This window comes from Balaenoptera ricei, chromosome 1 (genome assembly GCF_028023285.1).
Source record: "Balaenoptera ricei isolate mBalRic1 chromosome 1, mBalRic1.hap2, whole genome shotgun sequence".
Lineage (NCBI taxonomy): Eukaryota > Metazoa > Chordata > Mammalia > Artiodactyla > Balaenopteridae > Balaenoptera > Balaenoptera ricei.
Window position 1 is genome coordinate 102,982,594 of NC_082639.1, and position 25,546 is coordinate 103,008,139.

A 25,546-nucleotide genomic window follows, 5' to 3' on the forward strand; every position below is an offset into this window, starting at 1 on the left:
TCTGGAATACTACTCTCCCAGATGGTAACCTGGCCTGCTCCATCATTTCCTTTTAAGTCTACACTCAACTGTTTCCCTTTTAAAGAGACTCTCCCCTGACCACACTATATAAAATACTAGTCACCAGAGAGTGACAATGAAATATCATACCTCCATCCCATGGAGCACTATGCAGCTGTAAAACAATGAGGATGATCTCTATGAACTGATATGGAATGATTTTCCAGACATATGGTTAACTGACAAAAACAATGTACAAAAGAGTACACAGAGGTATGTTAACTGTTGTTTAAAAAAGGGAGTTAGAAATAAACATATGTATCTGTTTATAACTGCAAAAATAAAGATAAAACTGAAACAAATTATATGTTATGGGGGGAGAGGAAGGGGTGGGAATAGAATTTCTGAGCATATTTTTTTATGGTCATCCCTCAGAATCCACAGGGAATTGGTTCCCGGATCCCAGTGGATACCAAGATCTGAGGATGATCAAATCCTGCATATAAAATGGCATAGTACTTGCATATAACCTATGCACATCCTCTCATGTACTTTAAATCATCTCCAGATTATTTATAATACCTAATACAATGTAAATGCTATTTAAATAGTTGTCAGAATGTGGCAAATTCAAGTTTTGCTTTCTGGGACTTTCTGGAATTTTTTTTTTTCCTGAATATTTTTAATCTGCAGCTGGTTGAATCTGTAAATATGGAAGGGCAGCTGTATACGGTTTTGATTTGAACCATGTTAATAGTTTACATATTTAAAAATTAAATCAAGGTGGAGGAAACCCTAAAACTGAAGAGACAGAAACAAATTAATGCAACTATGTATCACTTTGATAACATAACCACACAGAAGAAAAATTCAAATAACTTGAAAATACAGTGTTCTATACATATTTAGTGGGATATATGAAAGAATAAAAAGAACTGCTAAGAAATCTTGAACTGTATTTAATAAAGTTTGTGCTTGGGAGTAGTATTGGCATAGCAATTATGGAATTAGTTTGTGTTTAATGTAGATTAGGAAACTATACGAATGCTACTAAGAATAGAATTCTCACCCTGGGGAAGGGAGGTACTAATATGGAATGGAGGAAAAGGAAGAACTGAATTGTTGGATTAGCCTTTGCAGTAACCAGATAAATGCCTGACTTTGTGAAAACTATTTCCTAGCACTGAAAACTGACAGGGCCTAGAAGCTATGGCTCCAAGAGTCTTGAGCATACCTAGCACCCAGGTCTTAATTTCTAAATACCATCCCCCCCTAAAAGGAAAAAGGAATCTAATGATTCCAAGGCTGAGTCAGGAAAAGTACAAAATGAGTCCAGAACACCCTTCTACACCAGAAAGTAAGGAAGTGCTCAAAACTGAGGGAAACATGGCAAAAGGACACTGAAACTTGGAAGGGTTCCCACTTGCCAAATATAGAATCCCTGAGCATCAAAATGAAAAATGACAGGAATGCCATCTTAAATAATACACGAGTCCTTACTAGTACTAAGAAAAAAAAAAAAAATTAAAAAGGGAGGTGCAGGGCTTCCCTGGTGGCGCAGTGGTTGAGAGTCTGCCTGCCAATGCAGGGGACGCGGGTTCGAGCCCTGGTCTGGGAAGATCCCACATGCCGCGGAGCGGTCGGGCCCGTGAGCCACAGCTACTGAGCCTGCGCGTCTGGAGCCTGTGCCCCGCAACGGGAGAGGCCGCGATAGTGAGAGGCCCGCGCACTACGATGAAGAGTGGCCCCCCGCTTGCCGCAACTGGAGAAAGCCCTCGCACAGAAACGAAGACCCAACACAGCCATAAATAAATAAATAAATAAAAATTAAAAAAACAAAACAAAAAAACCCATTAATTTTAAAAATAAAAAAGGGAGGTGCAGAAGCTCTTTGTTACTGAAGAATGTCAATAAAGTATAAAGAAAATAGGGATAAAAAATTGCTATCTACAAACATTTTAGTGGGAAGAATCGCCACTGGGTTGTAAAACATTGGGTGAAAGATTGTTGGAAAACAGCATATTCACACAATCTCAAAGTGTTACTTAAAGAATCAGGTACCACAGACATACCCATTTTATTGTGCTTTGCTTTATTGTGCTTTGTAGATATTGTGTTTTTTACAAATTAAAGTTTTGTGACAACTCTGCACCGTCAGATGGTAGTTAGCATTTTTTAGCAAGAAAGTATCTTTTAATTAAGGTATGTACATTTTTTTAGACAATGCTATGGCACACTTAATAGGCTACAGTATAGTATAAACATCACTTTTAAATATACTAGGAAATCAAAAAACTTGTATGACTTGCTTTATTGCGATATTTCCAGTGGTTTGGAACCGAGCATGCAAAATCTGTATTCACACGCTTGTATTTTCTCCTCTACAATGGAGAAATCTGGTGGACCTCACCTTAACCAAATCATCAACATTAACGTCTCCAATAATGAGACAAATGGACTGCATCTGCAGCCTGATGAGATGCACACCTGTGAGAATTCCTGCCCAGGAATGTTTACACCAGAATCTAAGCATGTACTTCAACATCGAGGGACATTTTTATTAAAAAAAAAAAACTAGTCCAGACCCCTTCAAAAAGGGCAATATCATAAAGTAGAAAAGAGAAAAAGAAAAAAAGAAGCTGGCAACAGTTTAGATTTTTAGATTTAAGGGGATTAAAGAGGAATGGCTACCAAATCTGGTGTGTGATACAAGATTGGCTTCTGGACCCTATCTGAAAACAGTATTGTATTATGCTGTATTTCCTGACTGTGATAATGGTGCCAGGGCTTAACTGCAGACATATTATTCTTAGAAGACCTATGTTGGAACTTCCCTGGTGGTCCAGTGGGTAAGACTATGCGCTCCCAATGCAGGGGGCCCAGGTTCAATCCCTGGTTGGGGAACTAGATCCCGCACGCGTGCCGCCACTAAGACCTGGCACAGCCAAAGTAAATAAACAAATATTAAAAAAAAAAAAAAAAAAAGACGACCTATGTTGAAATATTCAGGGTTAAATTGTCATAAGAACTGCAATTCTCAAATGATTTAACAACAACAACAAAAAAGTTAACTGGGTGGGTGTGGGTGTACAGAGAGATGTAAACCAAATGTGATAAAATGTTAATAAGTGGTGATTCAAGAAGAAAGGTGTGTAAGTGTTCACTTTACTATTTTTGCAACTATTCTAAAGATTTTAAATGTTCCAGAATTTTAAAAAATTAAAAGGAACTATTAACCACTGCCATTTCCCTTGCCTCTGCACTAGTAATCTCTATATTTGTAAATGTTCACCACCACCCAACAACTACGTATTTACTGCTTTATTTCCTTACTGTCTCTCCCCCACTATAATGTAAGCTTCCCAGTGCTGACACATAGTTGATAGTCCATAAGTATGTGTTGAATGACTGATGCTCACAATCATTCTATTAAGCAGATATTATTATTATCCTTTCTCTCATGTGAGTGGCGCTCTCTTTAAAGGCAAAGGTATGGAGGCACACAGAAGTAAGGTAACTTACAGAAGTTTTAACTGTGAGGGGCGGGGCCAGGTCAGAGGCCAGGCATCTCTCTGGGAGCAGATACTGTTCATCACTGTTAGGCAGCTTTCCCTAGTGAGGTGGGCTTGGCCCCCAAAGGACTCACTGCAGACCTACAGTTTCCCTTAGCGCAAAGCCTATTCAGAGAAGGCGATATTCATGCTTGCGGAACGAAATGACCTCTGAATAAATAAATGAATCAGGTGGGAGAAACCAGCTAGTTCAAAGAACCTTCCTAGAGGAGGTGTGGCTTGATGGGTAAACTGGGTTTTCAGTTGAAGAGAGAGCATAGAGCAGGCAGTAGTGACCAAAGGTGCATTCTGGGACCAGGGAGAGACCCGTGCCTCTGGAGGAGTTACCTCATCCCTTCAACCTCTGTATATGCCTCTCCCTCCTGCCCACAGCCACCAGCATATGAAACCCTCACAGCTCTTTGGGGTCTGTGATGGTACCTGCCCTGGTCCCCCACCTCCGATTCCTCTCAACTACAATCATTTCTCTTTACTGCTGCCAGATTATTCTTCCTAAGTGGATGGCTCTGATCCTGGCAGGCCCAGAAAGAGGTCTCCTTTGCCTGCAGAAGAGAATCCCAACTCCCAAAGGGGACATTCAGGGCTCCCCCAGGGGGCCCCAAGCTCCCGTGGGCACTGCAACTCTCCAGGGACACTGATGACTTCCTACTGCCCAAGGTCACCCTCTACACCCTGCTCCCCTTTCTTTCCTGGTCTCCTGCTCTTGGAATCTTTTCCCACATCATAGCATGTTCACATACCACCTGTCCTCGGAGGCCAGGTTCAAATACCCTCCCTTCCATGAAGTTTCTGCTTCACAAAAGATATTTGATTTCACAAAAGATGTTGCCGTCTTCCCTCTGCACGCCCACAGCACTTTACTTTTACCTCTCTTACGACATTTACTTCTGTGCCTTATACTGTAGGTACTTTTGAGCGTATCTCAACCCCCCATTCCGCAGGCTGTAAGCCATAGATGCATGCATCCCAAAGGCACTCAATAAACGCTGAACGCAGAGTGGAGAGGGGAGGTTCATCAGGGGTGGGGGCTAAGGGGCCGGTGGCAGGAAATTCCAAGGAAAGAAGTACTAGTTAAGGGGGTTGTTACTATGCTTCAGGGGTTTGGTTATGACTTAACTAGGGGCCTGTGTGGGGGGAGGTTGATAAGGGTGAGGAGGTAAAAAATGGAGACAAAGATAGCTATTTCATGGCGCTGCCGTGACGATTTAGCGGACGAAGCGTGAAAGGGATGAACACAGTCCTAGACACTCACATGTTAGTCCTTTTATGTCCGGAAGGGAGGGGAAAGGGGACCAGCCGTCACTCCCTAGTAATTCTGAATCGAGGCCCTCGCCTTCCTTCCGCAGTGCAGCTCTGAACTGCCGCCCTCCGCGTGGGCGCGGGCGCGGGCGCGGGCGGACTTGGCTTTGACCGCAGCGCGTCCACCCCAGCGTGGAGGCCGGCGCGCGCGCAGACAGCGCGATCCTTGGCCAGGGAGGCCCGCCCGAGTCAAGCTCCCTCCCGGGCGGCGGAAGCAGTGAAAAAAGTTCCCCTCAAGTTCTGCGCTACGGCACCTCGGGCTGGAAGTAGTAACTTAGTCACTTGAGTCGCACTGAAAAGGCACCCCTTCCGGAGGAATACGAGCGGGAATCGGGGATCATGGAGGTTAAGAAGGATCCCCAGAGGGAGGAAAGAGCGCAGGGGAGGTGAACGAGACGGAGTCCCGCCCCTCTTTTTCCCAAACAGGCTTCAGAGCCTGCGGTCCACGTTTCCTGCTGACCACCCTAGGGAGACCTGTGGGTGACACGACCAGATCCCGCGCGCGGGCTGCGTGCCCCACGCCATCCCCACCACCCCACCTTGCAGCCGCCTCGGGCCGCGCCCGTCCACCCGGCCCCGGAGCCCTGGGGCCACTGACACCCCGCGCTGCCGGTCCCCGCGGGCTCCCGGGGGAGGCCTCCACTCACCCAACCGGAGCAACAGGCAGACCACTCCGAGGGCCCCCACGGCCCACCCCGGGGCGCTCCCCGCGGCCATAGCGGACGGGCCAGCTTCCGCGACAGGGACTCAGCCGGGCGTCGCCTCGGCCTGCCGTAGGGAGAGAGAGCCCGCCCCGCGGTGCGCCCCGCCCCGCGCGTCCCGCCAGGCCCCGGATGACGTCTTGGTGCGCGACTCCTCCCCCCTCCCGAGAAAGCGGTCTGGGCCCCGGGTCCTTCCTGCCCTTCTGCAGCCCCCCGCCCTGCTCGGTGGAGCTCTCCCCCAAAAGTGGCTTGCGTTTTCACAACCAGGTTTATCCTCGTTCCTCCCGCACCTCCCGCACTTTCCCTTGGCATTTGGGACGTGATGGAGGCGCCCCCATAGCCGGGGGTATCGAACCGTCGCTCCCCGAAAACTGCGCCCCACTCGGCTGGAGGTGACAGCAGAGCTCTGTGCCGGGACGGGGAGGTTCTGAAGCGCTTTATTCCTTCAGCGCTTTCCAGCAGCCGCAGTCGCGCAGCCTCGCTTTTCCTGCCAGTCACTTCGCTACTACGACCCTGGACAAGACAGCTTCCTCAAATGTTAAGACAAAAGGAAACGGGCAACATTCTAGACGACTGCTAGACTGTGTGGGGTGCCCTGGTGCGGCCCCAATCCCCCCCACCCCCGCAACACACACACAAGTGCCTGCTTCTCCTCATTCAAGCGCAGCCACCTTTTCGTTAAGACGGACCTCACCACAACACTCCCTCGCTGGGAGCTGGGATTTCCAGCCTTGGGTTTATCCCTTCTCCGTTTCCTCTTTATTTCACTCTTCCTCCATCTCTACTGTGGACTGGCCCTCAGGCTGGGGAGTCAGGGCTGTTCACTCCCTCGCCGTTTGGCCTCCCCAAACCTCTCTCCCTCGTGCTGCAGCGGGCGCTTGGAACTCCCCATCTTATTGGCCAGTCCTCTCCCCTCAAATCCATCTGATCCCAGACTCAGTTACCACTGTATTCCCAGAACCAGCTACTGGCATCAGCCTCCCGGTCAGCCCCCTTTCTTTCAGACAGTGGCACCAGAATGACCCCTGCTCAGCCATTGCAGTTCAGGGAACTCTTCGTTACCATGTGAGCAGGAAACTCCTCCCATGAACTGGACTCCTGAACGGGACTCCCTGATGTCCTAACAAACACCAACATGTTTGCCAGTTGTGAAGCGGTGGAAGTGTGCTTTATCGTTGCTGTCATTACCATGATCCTCAGGTGGGGACCCCCAAACCATTCAAGACACTTGAACTGCCCTGTAAGAATTCATAAATTATTTCTTACATTAGCCATGAAATTGTAAAAGGTGTCTATATCCGTGAAATTTCTGGGACTGATGTTCTGTACCATGAGCTTAGACATTCCCTATCATCTGAAGATATTGGGAACGTAAGGCAGGTACAGTGTGTAGCACACAATGTGAGAAGATCAAGTTTCTCCTCTGCTCTGGGCTGGTAAGAACTCGGGCTAACCTGGAAAGGTAAGATGGGATCAGACCTTTAAACACTGGGGAGCCCCTAAGTTTTTGAGCTGGGAAGTGATATAACAGCAAACATCTGTTGAGTACTTACTATGAGCCAAGCCCTGTGTTAAGTGCATTACCTGCATTAATTTAATCTTACTGCTTTCCTTGTTTTTACAGATTAGGAAACTGAGGCTCTGAGAAGGTAAATGACTTGCCCATGGACACAGAGTAAGGTGCAGAACTGGGAGTCCAACCAAGGGTAAGTCCAAAGTACCACTCTTACCCTTTCATACAGGATGGGCAGCCATACTGCTGTTTGGACTGGCCAGCAAAAGCTGTCAACCCCCTCAAGAGCAGGGCTGAGGAAAGGACTGCCCAGTCACCTGGGGCTGGGAAGTATTCCCCTGGTCATGGTCTCCAGGTACCAGGTAAGGAATGGTTCAGTAGGTCTTCCTTGATTGGCTGCTTCTCTGGCCAACGAACCGTTGGCCAGCTCTTTCATCAAGAGAGATGCTGTGCTTCCAGCAAACATTTTTAGAAGCCCTTATATGCCTGGTCTAGCAGACTTCATTAGTCAAAAGTGGCTCAGAAAGGCTGGACCTGCAATGCATTAGGCAGATGGCCTAAAAGGCCCTATCCATATACTGAGGACTGGCCACCAAAAGGAGGGCTGGATGTATTTTACATCCTGTGACTAGTGTTGAGAGGTCCAGTTTGTTTTTTTTAAATTAATTAATTAATTTATTTTTGGCTGTGTTGGGTCTTCGTTTCTGTGTGAGGGCTTTCTCCAGTTTCGGCGAGCAGGGGCCACTCTTCGTCGCGGTGCGCGGGCCTCTCACTATCACGGCCTCTCTTGTTGCGGAGCACAGGCCCCAGATGCGCAGGCTCAGTAGTTGTGGCTCACGGGCTTAGTTGCTCCGCGGCATGTGGGATCTTCCCAGACCAGGGCTCGAACCCGTGTCCCCTGCATTGGCAGGCAGATTCTTAACCACTGCGCCACCAGGGAAGCCTGAGAGGTCCAGTTTTATCTGCTCGTCATTGTAAAGAATCATGGACTAGAAGGGAAAAGAGGAGGGCCCGTTCAGTCTGCTTATGTGGCGTGGATGGGCTGCCGCTCTTCCCAGCATGTCACTCTAGTTCTCTGGCTCTAGTTCTTGCCAAGCTTGGAACTACACCCAAGAAGCTTGGGAATCCTAGAAAGACAGAGCAAAACACTGATTCTAATCCTGCATATGTGAAAATCGTCCTTGCCCCATGTGGAAGTGTATATTCACTTCATTTATATAAACCCTGGGCGGATTTGCACCAAGGGTGTGTGTGTGTGTGGGGGTGTAATCTTTATTCCATTAATACTCTGTTTCCCTTTTTAAAATGCTCCCTGGCAAAAAGAGAGCATTTGGAAAAAATTAGGCAAAAATAATACATAAGACTTAACATGGAACCATTCTGGGTACCCAAGAGATAAACAGTCACATTTCAACTCCCGACCAAGCCAGCAGCTGCAAGAAGTTGATAAGGATGCAGCAAACGGGGCTGGGGAGCAGAGGAAAGCACATATTAAAGCCTTTGAAAGGCTTGAGTTTTAAAAAGAAGAAGAAGAAAAGGAAGTACCTCCTTCTGCTTTTTACCTCCATCTAGTTCCTTTTGCACATTCTGTGAATTTTAAAGAATTACAGATGGGTTCTGACTAATCACGTGTCGCTGCTATAGCTTTAATCATTCTATCATTCTTCTCAATTTGCAGATGTGGTGAACTCCCCCCCAAACCTCCCAGCATTTGAGTTGTGCAGGGAACAGAGATGGGTGTGCTCTGTGGGCTCACTGCACAGGAATGCACAGCTCCTGCGCTTTCCTCCATCCTGGAAAAGGCTTGCTGAGCATTTCACTGTCAGGACAGTACTACAGAGTTTGAGGAGGATGGTGTGGTCTTGCTGCCAAGACCAAGGAGAACGCTGTCCCAGGTTCCTGCTCTCCTCCTCTATCAGTCTCCTCTCACTGCGTCCTGTCTCCCCACCTCCACCCCACTCCCACCCAAAAGAAAGCTAGATACTGAACTGGCCTGTCAGGCCTCCAGGCCTGTGTGTTGAGCGGTGCACGACGCTGGCCTTGACAGTCAGGGTAGATGTGTGTGTATGTATGTATGTGTGATATACATACATTTTCAGCAGCCGAGAGTAAAGTGTCTGGAGAAAGGGGTGGTTTTTATCACTTGTACAAAGGTGCCACTTGCGCTGGGGGTGGGGCGTGATAATAGAAGCCGCAATTCACAAACCCTGAGTTTAGCAAGCCAAAGTCCGGGGCAGGACTCCAGGCCCCCAGGGCACAGCTCCGTAGACAAGAGTGGCTGATTAGTGAGGAGAAAGAAGGACAGTGGGCTCTAGTCAATGTAAACAGCCATATTTTCAACATAATTTACTACAGGTCTCTGAAGTGTATATAAAACATTTTAGTGCAACATCTTACAAATAGTTTTCCTTTAAAAAAACAAACAAAAACAAATCAACAGCTCTCTACATCATGCATGGGTAGTTTGCCTACCCTACCTCTTTTTTTTTTCTTCAAAAGCTAACGCAGAGAAACCATTGTTTGAAAAGAATATGAAAACTTGCTACAGAAACACCCTGGGGAAAGAGGGTGTGGTCATATCCATGTCCTGGAACGGGCCTAGCACAGTGTCGTTTTTCATTAATGCAACATCGTAGATGTAGATAAGTCAAGAGAGCAGTCGGCAGTTTTCCTCTGCGTGTCTCTCCTGTAGGCAACTTGCAGTGAGGTTTCCCAGCCACTGGAGGCCACCATTATCACTCATCTGACGCCACATTTCCATAGAAATGGCCAAAGAAAGAAGGTCCTGGGGATTTTCATAGAAAGCTGAAAAGCTCACCCTTTGACAGTATCCCCTGGCCCAATAGAAAATGCACAGAAAAAAAAAAAAAAAGTTATTAAAATACTGGCTTCGGTTTCTTTTTTTTCCTTTCAAATCTCCTGCAAGTGCTTCACTTACTTATGTGCAGCACTGGCTTTTCTTTCTTCTGTGAACCAATTCAAACTCAGATCTTCATTATGCGTCCCAGTTCCAGCCAGCCCTCCGGCATCTTTCCTTTCAGACAGAGGGAATGTACATCATCTTCTCGAGTTGGCTCTGTCTATTAATTAAGGGCCAGCAATTTCCCGCTGAAAGCCCACACCCTGAAATGAAGAAATGGGGCCAAAGACCGCCTTATTTCCTCAACACTGCGCCTGTTGTGTACCTCTACAGCATTGATGCAGCACAAGAAAATGGGGACGAGTACGTGAGGCATCAGTGGGATTCAGGTGGCGGTGCCTACACAGTCTCACAGGAGAGGACTGGTGTATCTGGGAGGGAGAGAAGGCAGCCTATGTAAGCCCCTCAGAAAACGGCTGGGCAGTTGCCTTGCTTCCCCCTTGCCTGTGACACATCAAAGCACCTGCCGAGCACCCAGGCCCCCTGCGCACCCGCAGACGCCAACAAGGATCAGCACCCACGTGGCCTGGAATCCTACAGCCCTCCCCTGGAGTCTGTTCTGTCTCAGAACAGGGTTTCACACTAATCTCTCTGGTTAGACTCAGTTCCAGAATCCCTGGAGGTTTTTTTTCCAAAGTGGGAACTCCCTTGGGATTCAAGCTGCACGTTCATAAGGAAGGGAGATGGACCTTTTGGCCAGCAAAATATGAGAAAGCCAGGGCAGACAAACATCTTCATGGAGCGGGCAAAAGGAAACACTCGCAACCGATGATGCTCCAGAGCCCAGCATCTTGCCCAGCAAGTGTAAAATAACAGGTGACACTGGCCTTCGCCAGGCTTTAAGGGGCATTCAAATAAAGAGCTGCCATGACAGTGAACAACCAAATCACCTAAAGCCACAAACAAGATCTAAGAAAGGGAAAGATAAAAAAAAAAAAATCCACAGACAAAGGCAGGTGATCACTTTCTGCCGAGATGAGGTAATCCATAAAGATTACAAAGGGCTGCGTCTGGGCCTCACCTGGGCAGATATTCTCATGGCAGTGAAATGCAGGTCAAACGGCGAAGAGGAAAGACATCAGTGTCTTTGAGAAAACTCTAATTGGAAGGAAGAAGGAAAACCTAGTCTTCATGTCTCCAGGGAGGTAGTTATTCCTCCCTGTTCTACAATGCCTGCCTCTGGAAACCCGCCCCTCACTGCTGGCTGACTGTCCCAATGTTCACGAACCTTAGTCGTCAGCCAGCCCCAGTGCCTCCCGACGGCCTATGCGGGGGCTGCTGGGCCCTCTGCAGGCTCACTGGCCATCTTCCCTTAAGAGTTTGGCAAAGCACCTGAAAATAGAAGCCCACCTGCTCGCAGTTATCAGTCAGAGACTGCCCTTGCAGAACAGACCAAGCCAACAACCAGCCTTGTTTCCTTCTTTCACGAATCAGTGACTGATCAATCTGAAAGTCAGCAGCTGCTACAAGCAGCCCTCTGCCCACTTTAACTTGCAAAGTGTGTGCCGTCTGGAGCTTCTGACTTGTTCTCCAACAGAGTTTGCTCATGTTTTGGCAAGGTTGGGATGAAGCCTATTGCCTCCCCAACAGATAGGCTAGGCTGGGCGCTATCTACTCCTAGTGGGGTTATGCAGGATTTATCTTGTATATACAGTTCTTTGAAGCAAAATTCAATGCTTTCATCTTGACTACAAAGTGGTTCCAACAACTCCAGCTGAGGGAAAATATAAGATACAAATTGGGCCCACACTACACATAATTTTCAAGTCTCGTTAAGGAAGTAAAAAATGTTTGGGTATATTTTGATCCATGGGTGGCATTTTCAAGTGTGCAAAAATGAAAAAAGTCTTGGAAGAGATTCCTTTGCGCTATAAAGTTCGTCCTTCCTGCTGCCATCAGTTGTATTTAAGAGTAATTTGTCCCCAACATTATGGAATCCAAAAAGCGTAAACCAAAGGGATTGAAAAAGCGTCCCTTACAAAGAATAAGAACCCCTGTAACATCTATATCTGAGAATACTATATAAATCAGTGAGTAGACGTGGCACCGGGAGCTACTCACCACATTACCGAAAACAGAAACAAGCAACCTAATTCGGCAGGATGGCGCCATCTGCTCGAAAATAGCTAACCAACCAAGACTGCCACCTAGAGGCAGTCTGCCTCTGGCTGAGCGGCGACTCCGAACACTTCTCAAGTCCGACCGTGTTCTGTGAGAGCACCCCAGAGGTCGGGTGCTGTCCGCTGTCTGATCGCAGAGCAAGAGGCAGTGGGGAGAGCCTCAGCTCCTCTGTGGCTTATGACCGCCAGGGGTCCCCTTAGTCTATGGCTCCTGGGTGGATACTGAGCACAGGGGGCTCCAGGCAAGTGGGGGAGTAGTTGAGGTGTGGTTCCTTGATCCACAACAGGGGCACCCCATTCTTCCCGTCGGAGTTCTTGCTGGAGTTCCGGCTCTTGAAGCGCACCAGCAGGATGGTGATGATAAGGATGCCGAAGATGGGGAAAGGGTAGAAGAAGACGAAGTAGAAGAGCGCGTCGTTGGAGCAGATGATGGACTGCAGGGTGGAACCTGAAAAGGACCGAGAGGGTGACAGGACAATGAGGGCTGAGAACCTGGACTCTCACTCACTCCTGAAGACCCCACCCAACTGCGTGGATGCGACTTGGCAGCACTCCTGCATCCACCCTGTCTTTCCCCTCCTGCCACTACTGGAGGGCAGACTACCCTGGTATTCTTGTTTTCACAACCACCATCTCTTCCAACACAGCTGGAAGTTCAAACAAAGCCATGCCTCCATTTCCCACTATGAGTCAGTTGTATTGCTTGGAAAGCCACACCAAAAAAAGTGTAATTTATTGATTGTGAACTCAGCTGTATCTGGAGCGGTGAAGACGCTGACTCCACGTCAGCCTGAACCTCCCTCCTGGTTGTATTTTACGTGTCCCTTTGCACTTACTTCTGCTGCCAACGTCCTTTGGAACAGAACACATTCTCTACCCACCAGCTTCTGAGAGCAGTTTTACCAGAAATGATGCTCATTTGATTAATGTTATCAATTAAACAGTCATTATGGACCACTTACAAATGTCTGCAGTGTATCTGTGGCTGCACAGAACACAGTGTTAGTTATTCCTGGATACAGAGGAGAATGAAACCTCACACCCCTGACCTCATCAAGGACTGCTGCTCTGTGACAGGAGCCTGGGCTCTGGGAGGCTGCATTTTCTCTGTAAAATAAGGCTGCTGCATGATCTCTATGTTCTGTGAAGTTTACTAAGTTTGAACAGCCACAGTGGGCAGAAAAAATGTGGTCTAAACACCCTCGCTTGTACTTTTGGACAGTGGGTTATTCAGCAGATCATTAGGGGGTCTAAGTACGATTTAGGGTTTTTTGTGGGTTTTTTTCGGCTTTCCTTTCTACTGCATAGCTGTTGCTCATCAGTATTACTAAGAAAATTTAACGCACACTTACACTTATTAGATTTCCAAGGTCTGTGAGATTGGTGATATCAAACACTTTTGACCAACGAAACCTCAACTTCCTAAGGTTGTATTTAATAAACAGGAGGTTATCAAAGAAAAGAAAAAGCTGACAAAACTCAAAATGATCTGATAAAATGTTGTGATGAGAAGTTGAAATTTCTAGCCAATTTTTAATCTCTGTATCATAGGCTAATTCTACTATAACAAACACCATTTTCAGTCTGATAAATTCCACATTTTGACAGAAGGTCAACCAAAAGAGCTCCTCGTTAGAACTAATAATTCAGGTCAGCAAGTATTTCCTCCAGTCTCTGTTCATGAGTCCCTCGGTATGATAAAAACATTGGGTTCTGGATCATTCTGTAGCAATAGCTGCTGGCTAACAGAGCTGCTGCTAAGCTCTTTCCAGATGCTCTATAACATCATTGCCCTTCTAGGCTGGTCTTCCCAACTAACCATGCAAAATCCACCTAATCCTCCAAGTTACCCTCCAAAATAAAAATGACTCAGGAACTTGAGAAATAGGGAGAATGGCAGTGAGGTACTCAGACTTCATTTTATTTTTTCTTCCTCTCCTGTTGCTGATTTGCTAAAAGGAGACTAAGCTGGACATTCTAACGAGTAACAAGGTAACATCTAACAATACACTTGTATAATGAAATCCAACTAAAATTGAATCTGGTGGAGCATCAAGCTTATTATAAAGATTATCACTTCAATTATCACTTTAATTCCTCTCTCTATTTTTCCCAAGGGCAATCAAGGGTCAGTTATATGAACTGGTTTGTCAAATCCTAAATGCCCACAACAGGCAAGAAAACGGCTTAGCAGTCCACCATCAAGCTCTGATTTTATCTTCCGGACAGCTGGAATCAACTGGAGTGACATCCTCCCCCTGAAAACTGGAAAAACTCACTTGTGTCCAGAACCCGGATGCCGATGGGGGCCGACTCCTCCTCCGTCAGCCGGTACCATTCCTTCTGAGGGCTGGGTAGCCACTCCTCCACACGGCAGGAGTAGTTGCCCGTGTCCTGGGGGCTGGCCTGCAGCACTGTGAGCCGGTAGAGTAGCGGGGAGAGCCTCTGGAAGCGAAGCCTGCCCTCCCAGGGGCTGCCCTCTGGGCCAAAGACAGCGTCTGGGCCCACGCTCAGCAGGGCTGTCCGCTCTGTGGGGTCCTCTTCCTCCTCTTCTTCCCCCTCCTCCTCCTCCTCCTCCTCCTCCTCCTCCCCATCTTCCAGGCCAGGGCTGCCCCTTTTCCCTCCAGCTTTAGTCCTCAGGGAGTACCAGGCCACAGCGAAGCGGGAGTCCTGGCTGGAGCGAGACACGATGCTACAGTCCAGCTGGAAAGCTGCCTTCTCGGACACCGTGGCATTGGGGACCACCGTGTCCACCTGCAGGGCGGCATCTGGGGGGAGACAAGGCTGTTTTAATTTCTGTTCAAAACAACCTAAATGTCCACCACTAAATATGTTCTAGTAATATACAAGAGGATTCTATGTATCTACTGAAAGGAACAAGGGGGCGCTGTGTGCAGAGAGGTGGAAGGAGATTCAAGAAAAACTGTTAAGAGTACAGCACACGGTGCACTCTATGCATCATCGAGTGGAAGAAAATAGAAAATAAGTTTTATACTGACACAAGAATCTGTTTAGGGGCTTCCCTGGTGGCACAGTGGTTAAGAATCCGCCTGCCAATGCAGGGGACACGGGTTCGAGCCCTGGTCCGGGACGATCCAACATGCCACGGGAGCAACTAAGCCCATGCGCCACAACTACTGAGCCTGCGCTCTAGAGCCCGTGAGCCACAACTACTGAGCCCACCACCGCATCTACTGAAGCCCGTGCGCCTAGAGCCCGTGCTCCACAACAAGAGAAGCCACCGCGATGAGAAGCCCGCGCACCGCAACGAAGAGTAGCCCCCGCTCGCCACAACTAGAGAAAGCCCGTGTGCAGCAACGAAGACCCAATGCAGCCAAAAAAAATAAAATAAATAATAAAAAAAAAAAGAAAAAAAAAAGGAATCTGTTTATATTTGCATGGAACATCTGTGGAAGAATGCACAAGGAGCTGGTAACATGGATGCTTATAGGGGTCCAGGGAGGGAGGGACACTTATTTTCACTGTAACCCCTTGTAGTGGTTGAATAGTGTCCACCCAAATTCATGTCTACCTGGACCCTCCGAATTTCCTTAACTGGAAACAGGGTCTTTGCAGATGTAATTAGTTAAGATGCACTCATATACTGATTTGGGGCAAGCCTAAATATAGGAAGAGGAGAGGACACAGAGAGACACACAGAGAGAAGGACACGGGAAGGCAGAGGCAGAGACTGGAGTGATGCAGCCACAAGCCAGGGAACACGGGGCCGTGAGAAGCTGGAACAGGCAAGGAAGGACCCCTCCCTAGAACCTTCGGGGGAGCAGGTCCCTGATGACACCTTGATTTCACACTTCTAGCCTCCAGAACTGAGAGAGAATAGATTTCTGTTGTTTGAAGCTACAATGCTTGTGCTAATCTGTTATGGCAGCCCTTGGAAATGAATTCACCCCATCAGCAGCTTTTGAATTTAAACCGGGTGCATGTAGATTATTGCCTACACCACAGGGAACCAACCCAAGGAGGTAATAATTCTCAAAGGATTGAAGCTAAACAACAGACAATAAACCTGAAAGGGCCCCTCACCCTGAGTATGGACCCCCAGGAGGATAACACAGACAGTGTCCTGACAGAGGTGGAAGATGCAGACTAGCCACGGAGAGACACCTGAGCAGGTAAATCACATCCCACAGACACCACCAGACAGCTGTATCTGTTTCTTTCTATTGCGGGTTTTGGCTCACTGGGGTGGGTTCTAAACAAGTAATTCACTCCCTACCTCCTAAAAGGCCTCCCTTTGGCTCTGTTTATGAAATGCTCATGAAAGATGCCAATGTGGCATCAACGAAAGTAGAGAGACCAAATCGGATTCTACTTGGATGACAACCAAATAGGAGCATTTCCCAAGTACTGTCCTGGGCTTTCAATGAAGTGGCTGAATCGGCGTGCCAGTGAACACAAAGCTGGTTACCACTGCTTCCGTGGGGCTCTGACAAGCCCCTCCCCACCCCCCTCAGCACATCTGGAACCTTGTGTGCACCGCTGGACACAAAAGCTTAGGAACCAGCTGTAGGTGGCAGGCACGGTGCCATCAGCTCAGCTATCACCGGGGCTGGGGAGAGATGCTGGAGGGCGGAAAGCGGCAGGACAGGAAATCAGTTCACAGGCGACTCAAACTCCCTCACTCATCGCCTTATCCCTCCAGGGAGCAAGGCTGACATGCCAACAGAGAGAGACGCTGTGCAGTGAGGCAATGGACCCATCATGGCAAGGTGGTCAGGGACCGTGGGACATTCAGTTCCCTAGAAGGGCCTCTTCCCATCTACTCTCTCTTTGCTGTCTTCTCATCTAAAGCTCACAATTTTTCGGGGCCCCTTCAAGTGCCTTGTCTCTGTTAATGACTCAAGTTATTGGTTTCCCATGTCTGTCCCCTTCTAGAAGAGGCCAAAGTATCTCCCTGGTCAGCCTTTGACACTCTTTCCTTCCTTTTCCATGTGTAAGCTACAAGAAAAAAGTTCGTCCCTGCCCCTCCCCGAGGTCATGCTGATGCTCCCATGCTGTGACCTTGACCAGTGACTCTGGGCTGTGGGTGAGGAATGTGGTTGGTTCTCTCTCTTCCCCAGTGAGCCAAACACAACTACTAATCTACTCAGCTACAATATCACCCAGGGTAGTCCTTCAGTTTGTATATTTCATACTATGGTCGCCCCTAAGCAATGCAAGGCAATTCTTAACCCAACTTTTAGAGCTCTTTTATTTCAAGTCTTCTCTATGTTCAACTTATATCTCAGAAAAAAAGCTTTGAGGTACATCTACATAACGAATGTTATGCAACCAGTAAAAACGGTGGTCATGAAATGCTTTCAATGACATGGGGAAAGGCTCACAAAAGAATGCTGAGTGGGGAAAAAAAAAATCACATAAAACAATAAGACCCTGACTTCGTTGAGAGAGAGAGAGGGAGAGGGAGAGAGACAGAGGGAATATGAAGATACGTAGGTAGTGAGATTACACATAACTTTTTGGTTTTTTTGGTTGTAGGGCATGCGGGATCTCAGTTCCTCGACCAGGGATTGAACCTGTGCCCCCTGCATTGGAAGTGCGGAGTCTTAACCACTGGACCACCAGGGAAGTCCCCACAGATAAATTTTCTTTTCAAACCTATATTTTTCTGTTTTCCAAATGCTTTGTTATTAGCATGATCACCTTATATAATCAGGGAAGAAAGGAAGGAAGGAAGGAAGGAGGGAGGGAGGGAGGAAGGCAGGCTACTCAACTGACTGAACACAAGGCAGACTCAGGGCTGCAGATTTAGGGGTCACATTGTGAGCACACAGTGTGCCGGGAGGGAAATTTGGGCGACCACCCAGTCTGCTCAAAGTGCTGGCTGTGCAACATTTCTCTTCAGGCTTCAGTTCCCTCGACAGTAAAACCGACCACTTGGGGTTGTTTTGAAGACTGAACATAAACAGCCTCACTGGGGCTGGGACGCAGCTGGCTGCCTCCTCCCACGCTGCCTGGGGCCTCAGTGTGCGGATCTCTGAAATGGGTGGGAGGTGGAGGGGCAGAGTGTTCCGCTGCCGTACTTACCATTTACCTTTGGGAAAAGACACGCAGCAGCTTCTAAGCAAGGGGGACGGGGGAAGAAAGCTCATGGGAAATATGAGTGACTCAGAGTAGAGGCAATTTCCCCTCCAGCTTAGGCAAGACACGGAGGAGAGAGATAATGTCCCTCTCCTGTAACAAAGGCTGTATGCACTCCCCGAAGTGTGTTCCATGATGTGTAGGGCGGGCATAACCGTGAAGCTCCAGGATTCCACCAACAAAAAGAGCTGCTCTACTTAGATGTGAAAACATTATGAACGCTTCCAACAGTGCTCACGACCACAAACAGAACCCTGGATGCCAGAACACAAGACAAAGCATTCCCCGACATGGAGGTCACAGTGCATTTCCGCTCCATGTCCTTCAGGGGATCACTGACTTTCTGCTCTGGTATGAATGAATGATGATGTGATGTTTCGCAGGACACAGGAACCCTGCAAATCTCTGCTTTAATCATGTGTTTGAATGTGGAACAATAATTCTACCCAGTAATTATATGCATTTGGGTACTTTAGAAGCAACAATAAAGAAAAGCACAAGGCCACAGAGAACAGTCATCAGTACCAATAAAATTATTAGGAAGTGAGAGTATAAAGGCTGCAGCTACTTCATTTTCCATTTAAATCATATGAATCAATTCTTTTCCACTGAAAATCCACAAGCTGAATTTTCTGAACCGCATGGCTACTGTTGCAAGATTTTTGCCACTTGTCTGAATCTGAATGTATTCTTTAAAAAGAAAATATTCTAGGCTCTGGAATAAATAATTGACAAATGCTATTCTAGTTAAGGAACAGAATCACCTTAGGCCAAAGCCAGATGTGCAATTTTCCATTTACTAGGGGAAAAAAAAATCTCAGACAACTGTGAATGCAAATGTACAATGTAAATGCTCATATATTTAACTGTAAGTAACTAATTAATTGCGTTAATTTAATTAACAATTAGTTCACTTTAAAATTAACTAATTTTATGCCGTGCATAAAATATCCCACTTAGAGGGGGAACCACCAAAGAGAGCGGAGGCCTGGGGGCATTAACCCTCACCTGGTCGCACGACTCGAACAGCCGTCTGGCCAGCGGTGTCCTCTGCCCGTCTGTACCACGTGCCGCCAGGGCTGGGCAGCCACTCCTCGACGCGGCAGCTGTAGGTTCCGCTGTCCTGCACCGCCACGTTCTGGATGAAGAGCCGGTACACGCCCGGGGAAGGGCTCTCCAAGTGCAGCCGGCCCTTCAGGTTGTTCTTGGCCGCCTGCTCTCCGTAGTGGAAGGTGGCGTCGCGACTCAGGCGGGCCAAGGTCTCCCGCTCCGGGTGGTTGGGCTTCCACACGAACCACTCCACCAGCAGCTGCGAGGCCGCGCTCGTGCGGTTCAGGACCACACACTCCAGCTGCACCTGCCGCATCTCCAGAACCGACAGGTTGCCCTGCGCCTGGCTGAGCTTCAGGCGGCTGTCTGCAAAGGCGAGGGAAGAGATGTTGCCAACAAGAAAACAACGAGCCACTTGCATGCGCCCCTTCCCGGCGGACGTGAGCAGGTGCCTTCCAAACGCAGGAGGACAGCAGCACGCTCAATCAGCAGAAGCACTGCTCAGGCCCACACCCTGAACCTTCTGAGTTCTTGATCACGGGTCTGAGTGCCTGAGTTTCATGGAGTTCAATGTTACGGTAACAGCTGCCCCCTAATTTATAACTCTCATCGGTTCAGATGCTTAGGAGAGGACGAGCGTGCACGGTAGATGACTCCACGTCCAAGGGACAGCAGACCACAAAGAGTATGGCCAAGGGGAGGGGGTGGCTGGGAAGGGACAGCAAAGGGCATGGTGAGAACCCTGCTGGGAGAGCAAATTTTTAAAACTGACTACATGATGGCTAGAATGTGCTGGGCTGTCTGCCTCAAAAGAACTGCAGGGGAAAGCCACGTTAATACGTTCACTAGCTGGCCCTAAGAATTGCGGTTCTTACTTTCTTTACCAAAAAAAACCCCACACGGGTTCCCTCTCAAGGTGGAAACAGAACTGAACTGACATCAGTAAAGAAAAGACGGATACTGATTGTTGTTTGAAACCTCAGCCAATCAGATTCTCCTCCACAGAAAAAGTGTCATTAAATGCGGTACACTCTGATCACATACAATTTCATAAAGGGCCCAAAAGCCTCTTTGGACCAGAGGGGTTAAAAAGCTATGAAACTGTAAATGCACAGAAGCCCCTGGGAAGGACACCTCCTGAGTGATATCTGAGGAGGGGGAGGTACTTTCACTTTTCACTTTTCCACTTTAATACTGTCAGAATGTTTTATAATGCACATTTATTTCACCTTTGTAATGAAAGGTCAAAAAATTAAAAAACAACAGAGAATGTATTTCAAATAACCAGTCTCCGAAAATACATACTTGGGAAGATATTAACTCTGCTTGTCTCTGCGTTGAAAGATTATTTTCTCCTTTGTGCTTTTTTAGTATTTTCCAAAAGCTCTATAAATGTATGCTTTCTTATTAATAAAAAAGGGGAGGGCTTCCCTGGTGGCGCAGTGGTTGAGAGTCTGCCTGCCAATGCAGGGGACACGGGTTCGAGCCCTGGTCTGGGAAGATCCCACATGCCACGGAGCAACTGGGCCCGTGAGCCACAATTACTGAGCCTGCGCGTCTGGAGCCTGTGCTCCGCAACGAGAGGCCGCGATGGTGAGAGGCCCGCGCACCACGATGAAGAGTGGTCCCCACTCGCCGCAACTAGAGAAAGCCCTCGCACAGAAACGAAGACTCAACACAGTCATAAATAAATAAATAAAAGAACGTGAATTTCTAAAAAAAAGGGGGGCAAAAAAAGGGGGGGGTGGGGACTAGACGAAGCGGGGCGAGGGGGAGAAAAACACACAAATTAAAAATCTCAACGGAAAAGGGGGAATGTGTTGTTTTAATCTGTGTCCTGTGAGTTTTCTGTTTATAGTGTTAATGTTCCCCATAAGCAGAGATTTCACTGTGTTTTGACAAGAAGCCTTACAGCCCTAGTGCACTGCCCCAGTTCGCTTGCTGTGAGTCTGTCATCTCCAATGGGGAAATTCCCTTGATAAATTTAGGACCTACCAAGAACCTCTTAGTTTCAGCACAAATGAGAAAAGGGAAAGGCAGAATGATGACTAAGAGGAAATGCGGTGGGGGAGGGGTGACCATGACCTCCCAATGGGGAAAGCGGTCAGAACTGAGAAAAGGCAGGAAGAACAGAAACCTGAAAGAACATCTGTGGGCCTAATGGCAACCTTCAGTTCTCAAAAGCCCCAGGGACTGGCCTGAAGGCAGGACATAGGTCACTGGAAATACCAACAGGAATCACTTAGACCAGAGCTTCCTATTTTATGCACCAGAAGGGTCTGCATGAAATGTCACCGTGGGCAGACCTGAATCCCTGGATTGAGAATCCCCGGATTGGGGCAGCGTGAGAAATATAATATCCTGAGGAAAGGAGGGGACGAGCCCCATGGCGTTCAGCAAGGGCCAGGCCACACCTGGACTTCTGCATCTGGTTCCATTTGCTCACAGAACTTTTTTTTTTTGGGCCATGCCGCGCCATGCGGGATCTTAGTACCCCGACCAGGGATCGAACCCACACCCCCTACAGTGGAAGCACGGAGTCTTAATCACTAGACCACCAGGGAAGTCCCGGAATAAACTTTTATTGAGGCCTCCTGGGAGACAAGCCGTGAGGATAGCATGGTAAAGAGAACAAGATCTGTGCTCACTCATGGGGCTACCCATCTAGTGAATTTGAATATATTAAGAGTGAACAAGTGATAGTGTTCACTACAGTGAACATAATAACCAATGATAAATGAATTTCCATGAGTATAAAATCTGAACAGGTAGTTCATAATTACTCATATATGAATAGGTATGCCAGGTGGTGACATGTGCTATGAAGGGGCTGGGGAAAGGGGATACAGAGTGACTAGGGTGTCACTTTAGTTAAAATGAGCTAGGAATGCCTCTCTGAGGAAGAACAAGATAGATGGACATCTATGGTCAACACGTTCCAGGTTACGAGAACAGCAAGTACAAAGGCCCTGGGGTGTCAAGGAAAGCAACCATTCATTCCTTATTCAACCAGTATTTATTAAGGGTGTCATGTCAGCGGCTGGAGATACAAAGACACAGCAGCTGTCCTCAAAATGCTTACGGTATAGTGGAGAAGAAATGAAAATAATTATTACATTATGTGTTTTATACGGAACCCCTGGTGATATAGGAGAAATCAGGCAAGGCTTCCTGGAGGTGGTGCTGAGTAAAAGTCTTAGGAATGGGGTGAAGACAGGGGAGAAGCTGCAGGAGGGGTACATTCCAGGAGGAGAGGGTAGCATAAGCAAAGGCATGGAGATGGGACTCAGGGTGGCAACACAGCATCCCACAGCCCATCGGGCACCAGAGGTAGGGATAACAACTAACTACAGGGCACGCAGGAATGAGGGATGGAGAGGGAGCTTAGGGCCGCACTATGTGAGGAGTTCAAAGAACTAGAGTTTTTCAACAAGGAGAAAGGGCTCCCTTCACATGGTGGAAAGGATATGACTCAGACTAATCTTGGGTTGTTCTCGGGCAGACCTAAAACCTGAGAGGGAAATTACAGGGAGGAGGAACTTTTCAACAACCAGGGCTGCCCAAAAGTGGAACTGAGGGCTGTGGAGGCAGTCAGCTCTCCCTCCTGGGAAGTGCTCGGGCAGAAGTCAGACGCCATCTGCCAGGGAGCAGGATATAAACGGAATAAAGGCTGCACCCACAGGGTCTGAGAGGGGGCCAAGGGGTGGTTCCGTTCAGAGACAGGAAGGGCTCATCCGTGGGCTGTGCGTGGTAAGGAAGAAGGGGAAACCAGAAAATGCCTTCCAGGCAGGAATCCTGGGTATGGAGCTGGCACCAGGCCGAGATCCAAGGTGCCAACTGCAAACCCAGAATGAGATCCAGGCGCCGCCGGGGATCCTGCCTTGCCGCACCTTGCGACCCCCAGCTGCCCCTTGGGCCTCTCCCGGGTGAAGATGCTGTGTACAACAGCAGATGCTGACAGAGGATGCTTCTCTGAGTTCGCCGTCAGCACCAGGACCCACTAGGTGAAGTGGGTGGGCCTGCAGTGACCTAGGATGATGCCCTGTACCGCAAGCACATCCATCATGGACCCCGCGGAGCCCTGCCACCCCCAGGCAGTCTCTGCACTCAGCCTACGGGCCCAGGCTGGCTGCACCGTCTGTCCTTACCTGGCTGCTTCACAGTGACTTCCGTGCGCCCCGAAACCTCCTCTGCCAGCTTGTACCACGCGTAGTTGGGGCTCAGCAGCCACTCTTCCACATGGCAGTAGTAGCTGCCGCTGTCGCTGACCTCGGCTCTCTGGACAGTGAGGCTGAACAGACCCCCGGACACGTGCCTCTCAAACTGCAGCCTGGCTCTCAGGCCCTCCTCCTCGGCGTAGGTGCCGTACTCAAAGGCGGAGTTGTGGGTGGTTTTGAGGATGAGCTTGCCGTCGGCGTCCGAGGGCTTGTGGACGTACCAGAGCACGGCGAAGTGGGAGTTCTGGCTGGTCTGGGACTTGACTGAACAGTTCAGCTGGATGGGCCTGTTTTCCACCAGGGTGAGGGTCCTCTTTGATTTGCTCACCTGCAACTTTGTCACTGCAAAGGAAAAGGGGGTGCTTCAGCAGAATCACCACACACCCCTGGAAATGTGGCCCAAGTCCCGCCTCCAGGCTCCCCGCCTGGTTTCGTCCAGCACGGCTCCTAGAGTACCAAACACTGGTGGGCTTCCCCCAAAGTGTGGCTCGGCCTGAGGACAGCAGAACAGAGCCAATCTCACCCCCAAAGAACCCTCCGCTTGCCTCCTCCTTGCCTCTCCCTGGCTCAGGTCCTCACCGTCTCCCCTGGTCTCCTGCCAGCTCTCCTGCCATCATATGGCCGCCAGGGGGATCTGGCAAAAACACACCCAGCCCGTATCAATTCCCTGCTTAAGAAGTTTAATGGCTCCCAACTGCTTACAGACGAGAAAAAAAATTCCTTTCACAGTACAAAGTCCCTCCAGGATCCGGCCCTCGCCCCGCTGTCCTCACTCACCTCCAAGCCTCCCCCGTCACACCCACAGCACACCTCCCCATGCTGCTCCGCCCTGAGCTCGGTCTCTGCTCAGCTGCCCTCCCTGCCTGTCTCCTACCATCTCCCCTCCGACCCTTCTCCCTGCTCACCCCCCTCTAGTCCTCCTCTCCCTCACCCCCATCCCACTGGGTCAGATGCCCCTCTTCTGTGCTCCCATCAGCACCCTCACGCATCTTCAGCTTGTTTTTCCTTACTTCCCTCCCATGCTATCCACGAGCTCCCCAAGAGCAGAGATCAAGCTTTCTCCATTTGATCTGCAAATATTTAGAGTGTGCCCACTCCGTGCCCCTCACGAGGCTAAGTGCTGGGGGTGCTCTGAAGAATAAGACGGTCCTGCCTGGAGATGTTCTCATAACCGCACCCCCAGATTCGGGCTTTGGAGAGCACCCACTCAATCAGTGTTTGCTGGGATATGTGAGTTAGTGAGTGAGTGAGTGAGCGGGTGAGCGAACGAGAGTGAGCTGGAGGAATACGGTAGCAGGTGGCTGGAGGATGCTGGGGTGCTCTTCCTGGAGGATGGGAAGAGAGAAGGCAGAGAAGAAAATGACAAACAATGGGACAGAACAGAGCCAACTCCGGCCTCCCCTTCCCCTCACGATCCTGCTCCAAAACCAGAAGGGAGGGCAGACTCCAGAGGGCCACCCTACCTGCTAATTAATGACCGTGCTCTCCTTTAAGGTGGCAAGAAGCCACGGTCTAATGAAATATATCTTATGAAGGTAATTTGAGATCTCACCCATTCCATCATTACTATACTTGGCTCTGCTTCCCCTACCCACCATCTTCCCTCTACTGAAAAAGAGGAAAAAGGAAAAAGTCACAATTCCAAGTTCCTCTTACGGAGCTAATAGTAAAAGCATCATCCCACCCTCACCTTTCTCTTTACACTTCACTTGTCGAGGACTAAATCACTCGTCAGCTGAGAAAGGAACCCAGGACAAGGCACAGACCCTGACAGGGAGAGCAAGCTGGGCTTCCTCCAGTGACCCTGCCCAGAGGGGATGCCAGAACAGGCTGGCCTGGGCCTTTCTCCAGCACCTCTGCTGGTCATCTCTCTTGATCTAGACACAGGACTGAGCCCAACGGTCGTGCCTGGGCCTCCTCTGCCAGGGCTGGCTAGCTGGCTCACTTAGAGCTTAGTGTGGAAAGACAGGATCAAGGTCTGAGTTCCATGCACCAAGGCAATTGAAACTTCTGAAAGCCCCAGACTGTCACCTGGGCACTGGGGTAACCCAC

General features: G+C 48.8%; 2 protein-coding genes across 5 annotated transcripts in view; both read right to left on the reverse strand.

Annotated features, from left to right (window-relative positions):
• Window positions 1–5,654, reverse strand: part of CD58 (CD58 molecule) — a 43,398-nt gene extending 37,744 nt beyond the window's left edge. The window contains exon 1 of the mRNA XM_059928675.1: window positions 5,519–5,654. Within this exon, the coding sequence (XP_059784658.1) occupies window positions 5,519–5,588 (70 nt within the window). The 5' untranslated portion in view covers window positions 5,589–5,654. The remainder of the gene's footprint in view (window positions 1–5,518) is intronic.
• Window positions 5,655–9,400: 3,746 nt separating this feature from the next.
• IGSF3 (immunoglobulin superfamily member 3) overlaps window positions 9,401–25,546 on the reverse strand; it is a 100,565-nt gene continuing 84,419 nt past the window's right edge. For 3 of the 4 annotated variants that reach the window (XM_059928733.1, XM_059928712.1, XM_059928720.1), the window contains 4 exons: window positions 23,426–23,836; window positions 19,236–19,643; window positions 14,405–14,893; window positions 9,401–12,573 (listed from right to left, as the gene is read on the reverse strand). In XM_059928733.1, coding sequence (XP_059784716.1) covers window positions 12,323–12,573; window positions 14,405–14,893; window positions 19,236–19,643; window positions 23,426–23,836 — 1,559 coding nt within the window. In that variant the 3' untranslated portion in view covers window positions 9,401–12,322. The remainder of the gene's footprint in view (window positions 12,574–14,404; window positions 14,894–19,235; window positions 19,644–23,425; window positions 23,837–25,546) is intronic. The other variant, XR_009504300.1, reaches the window with a different exon arrangement.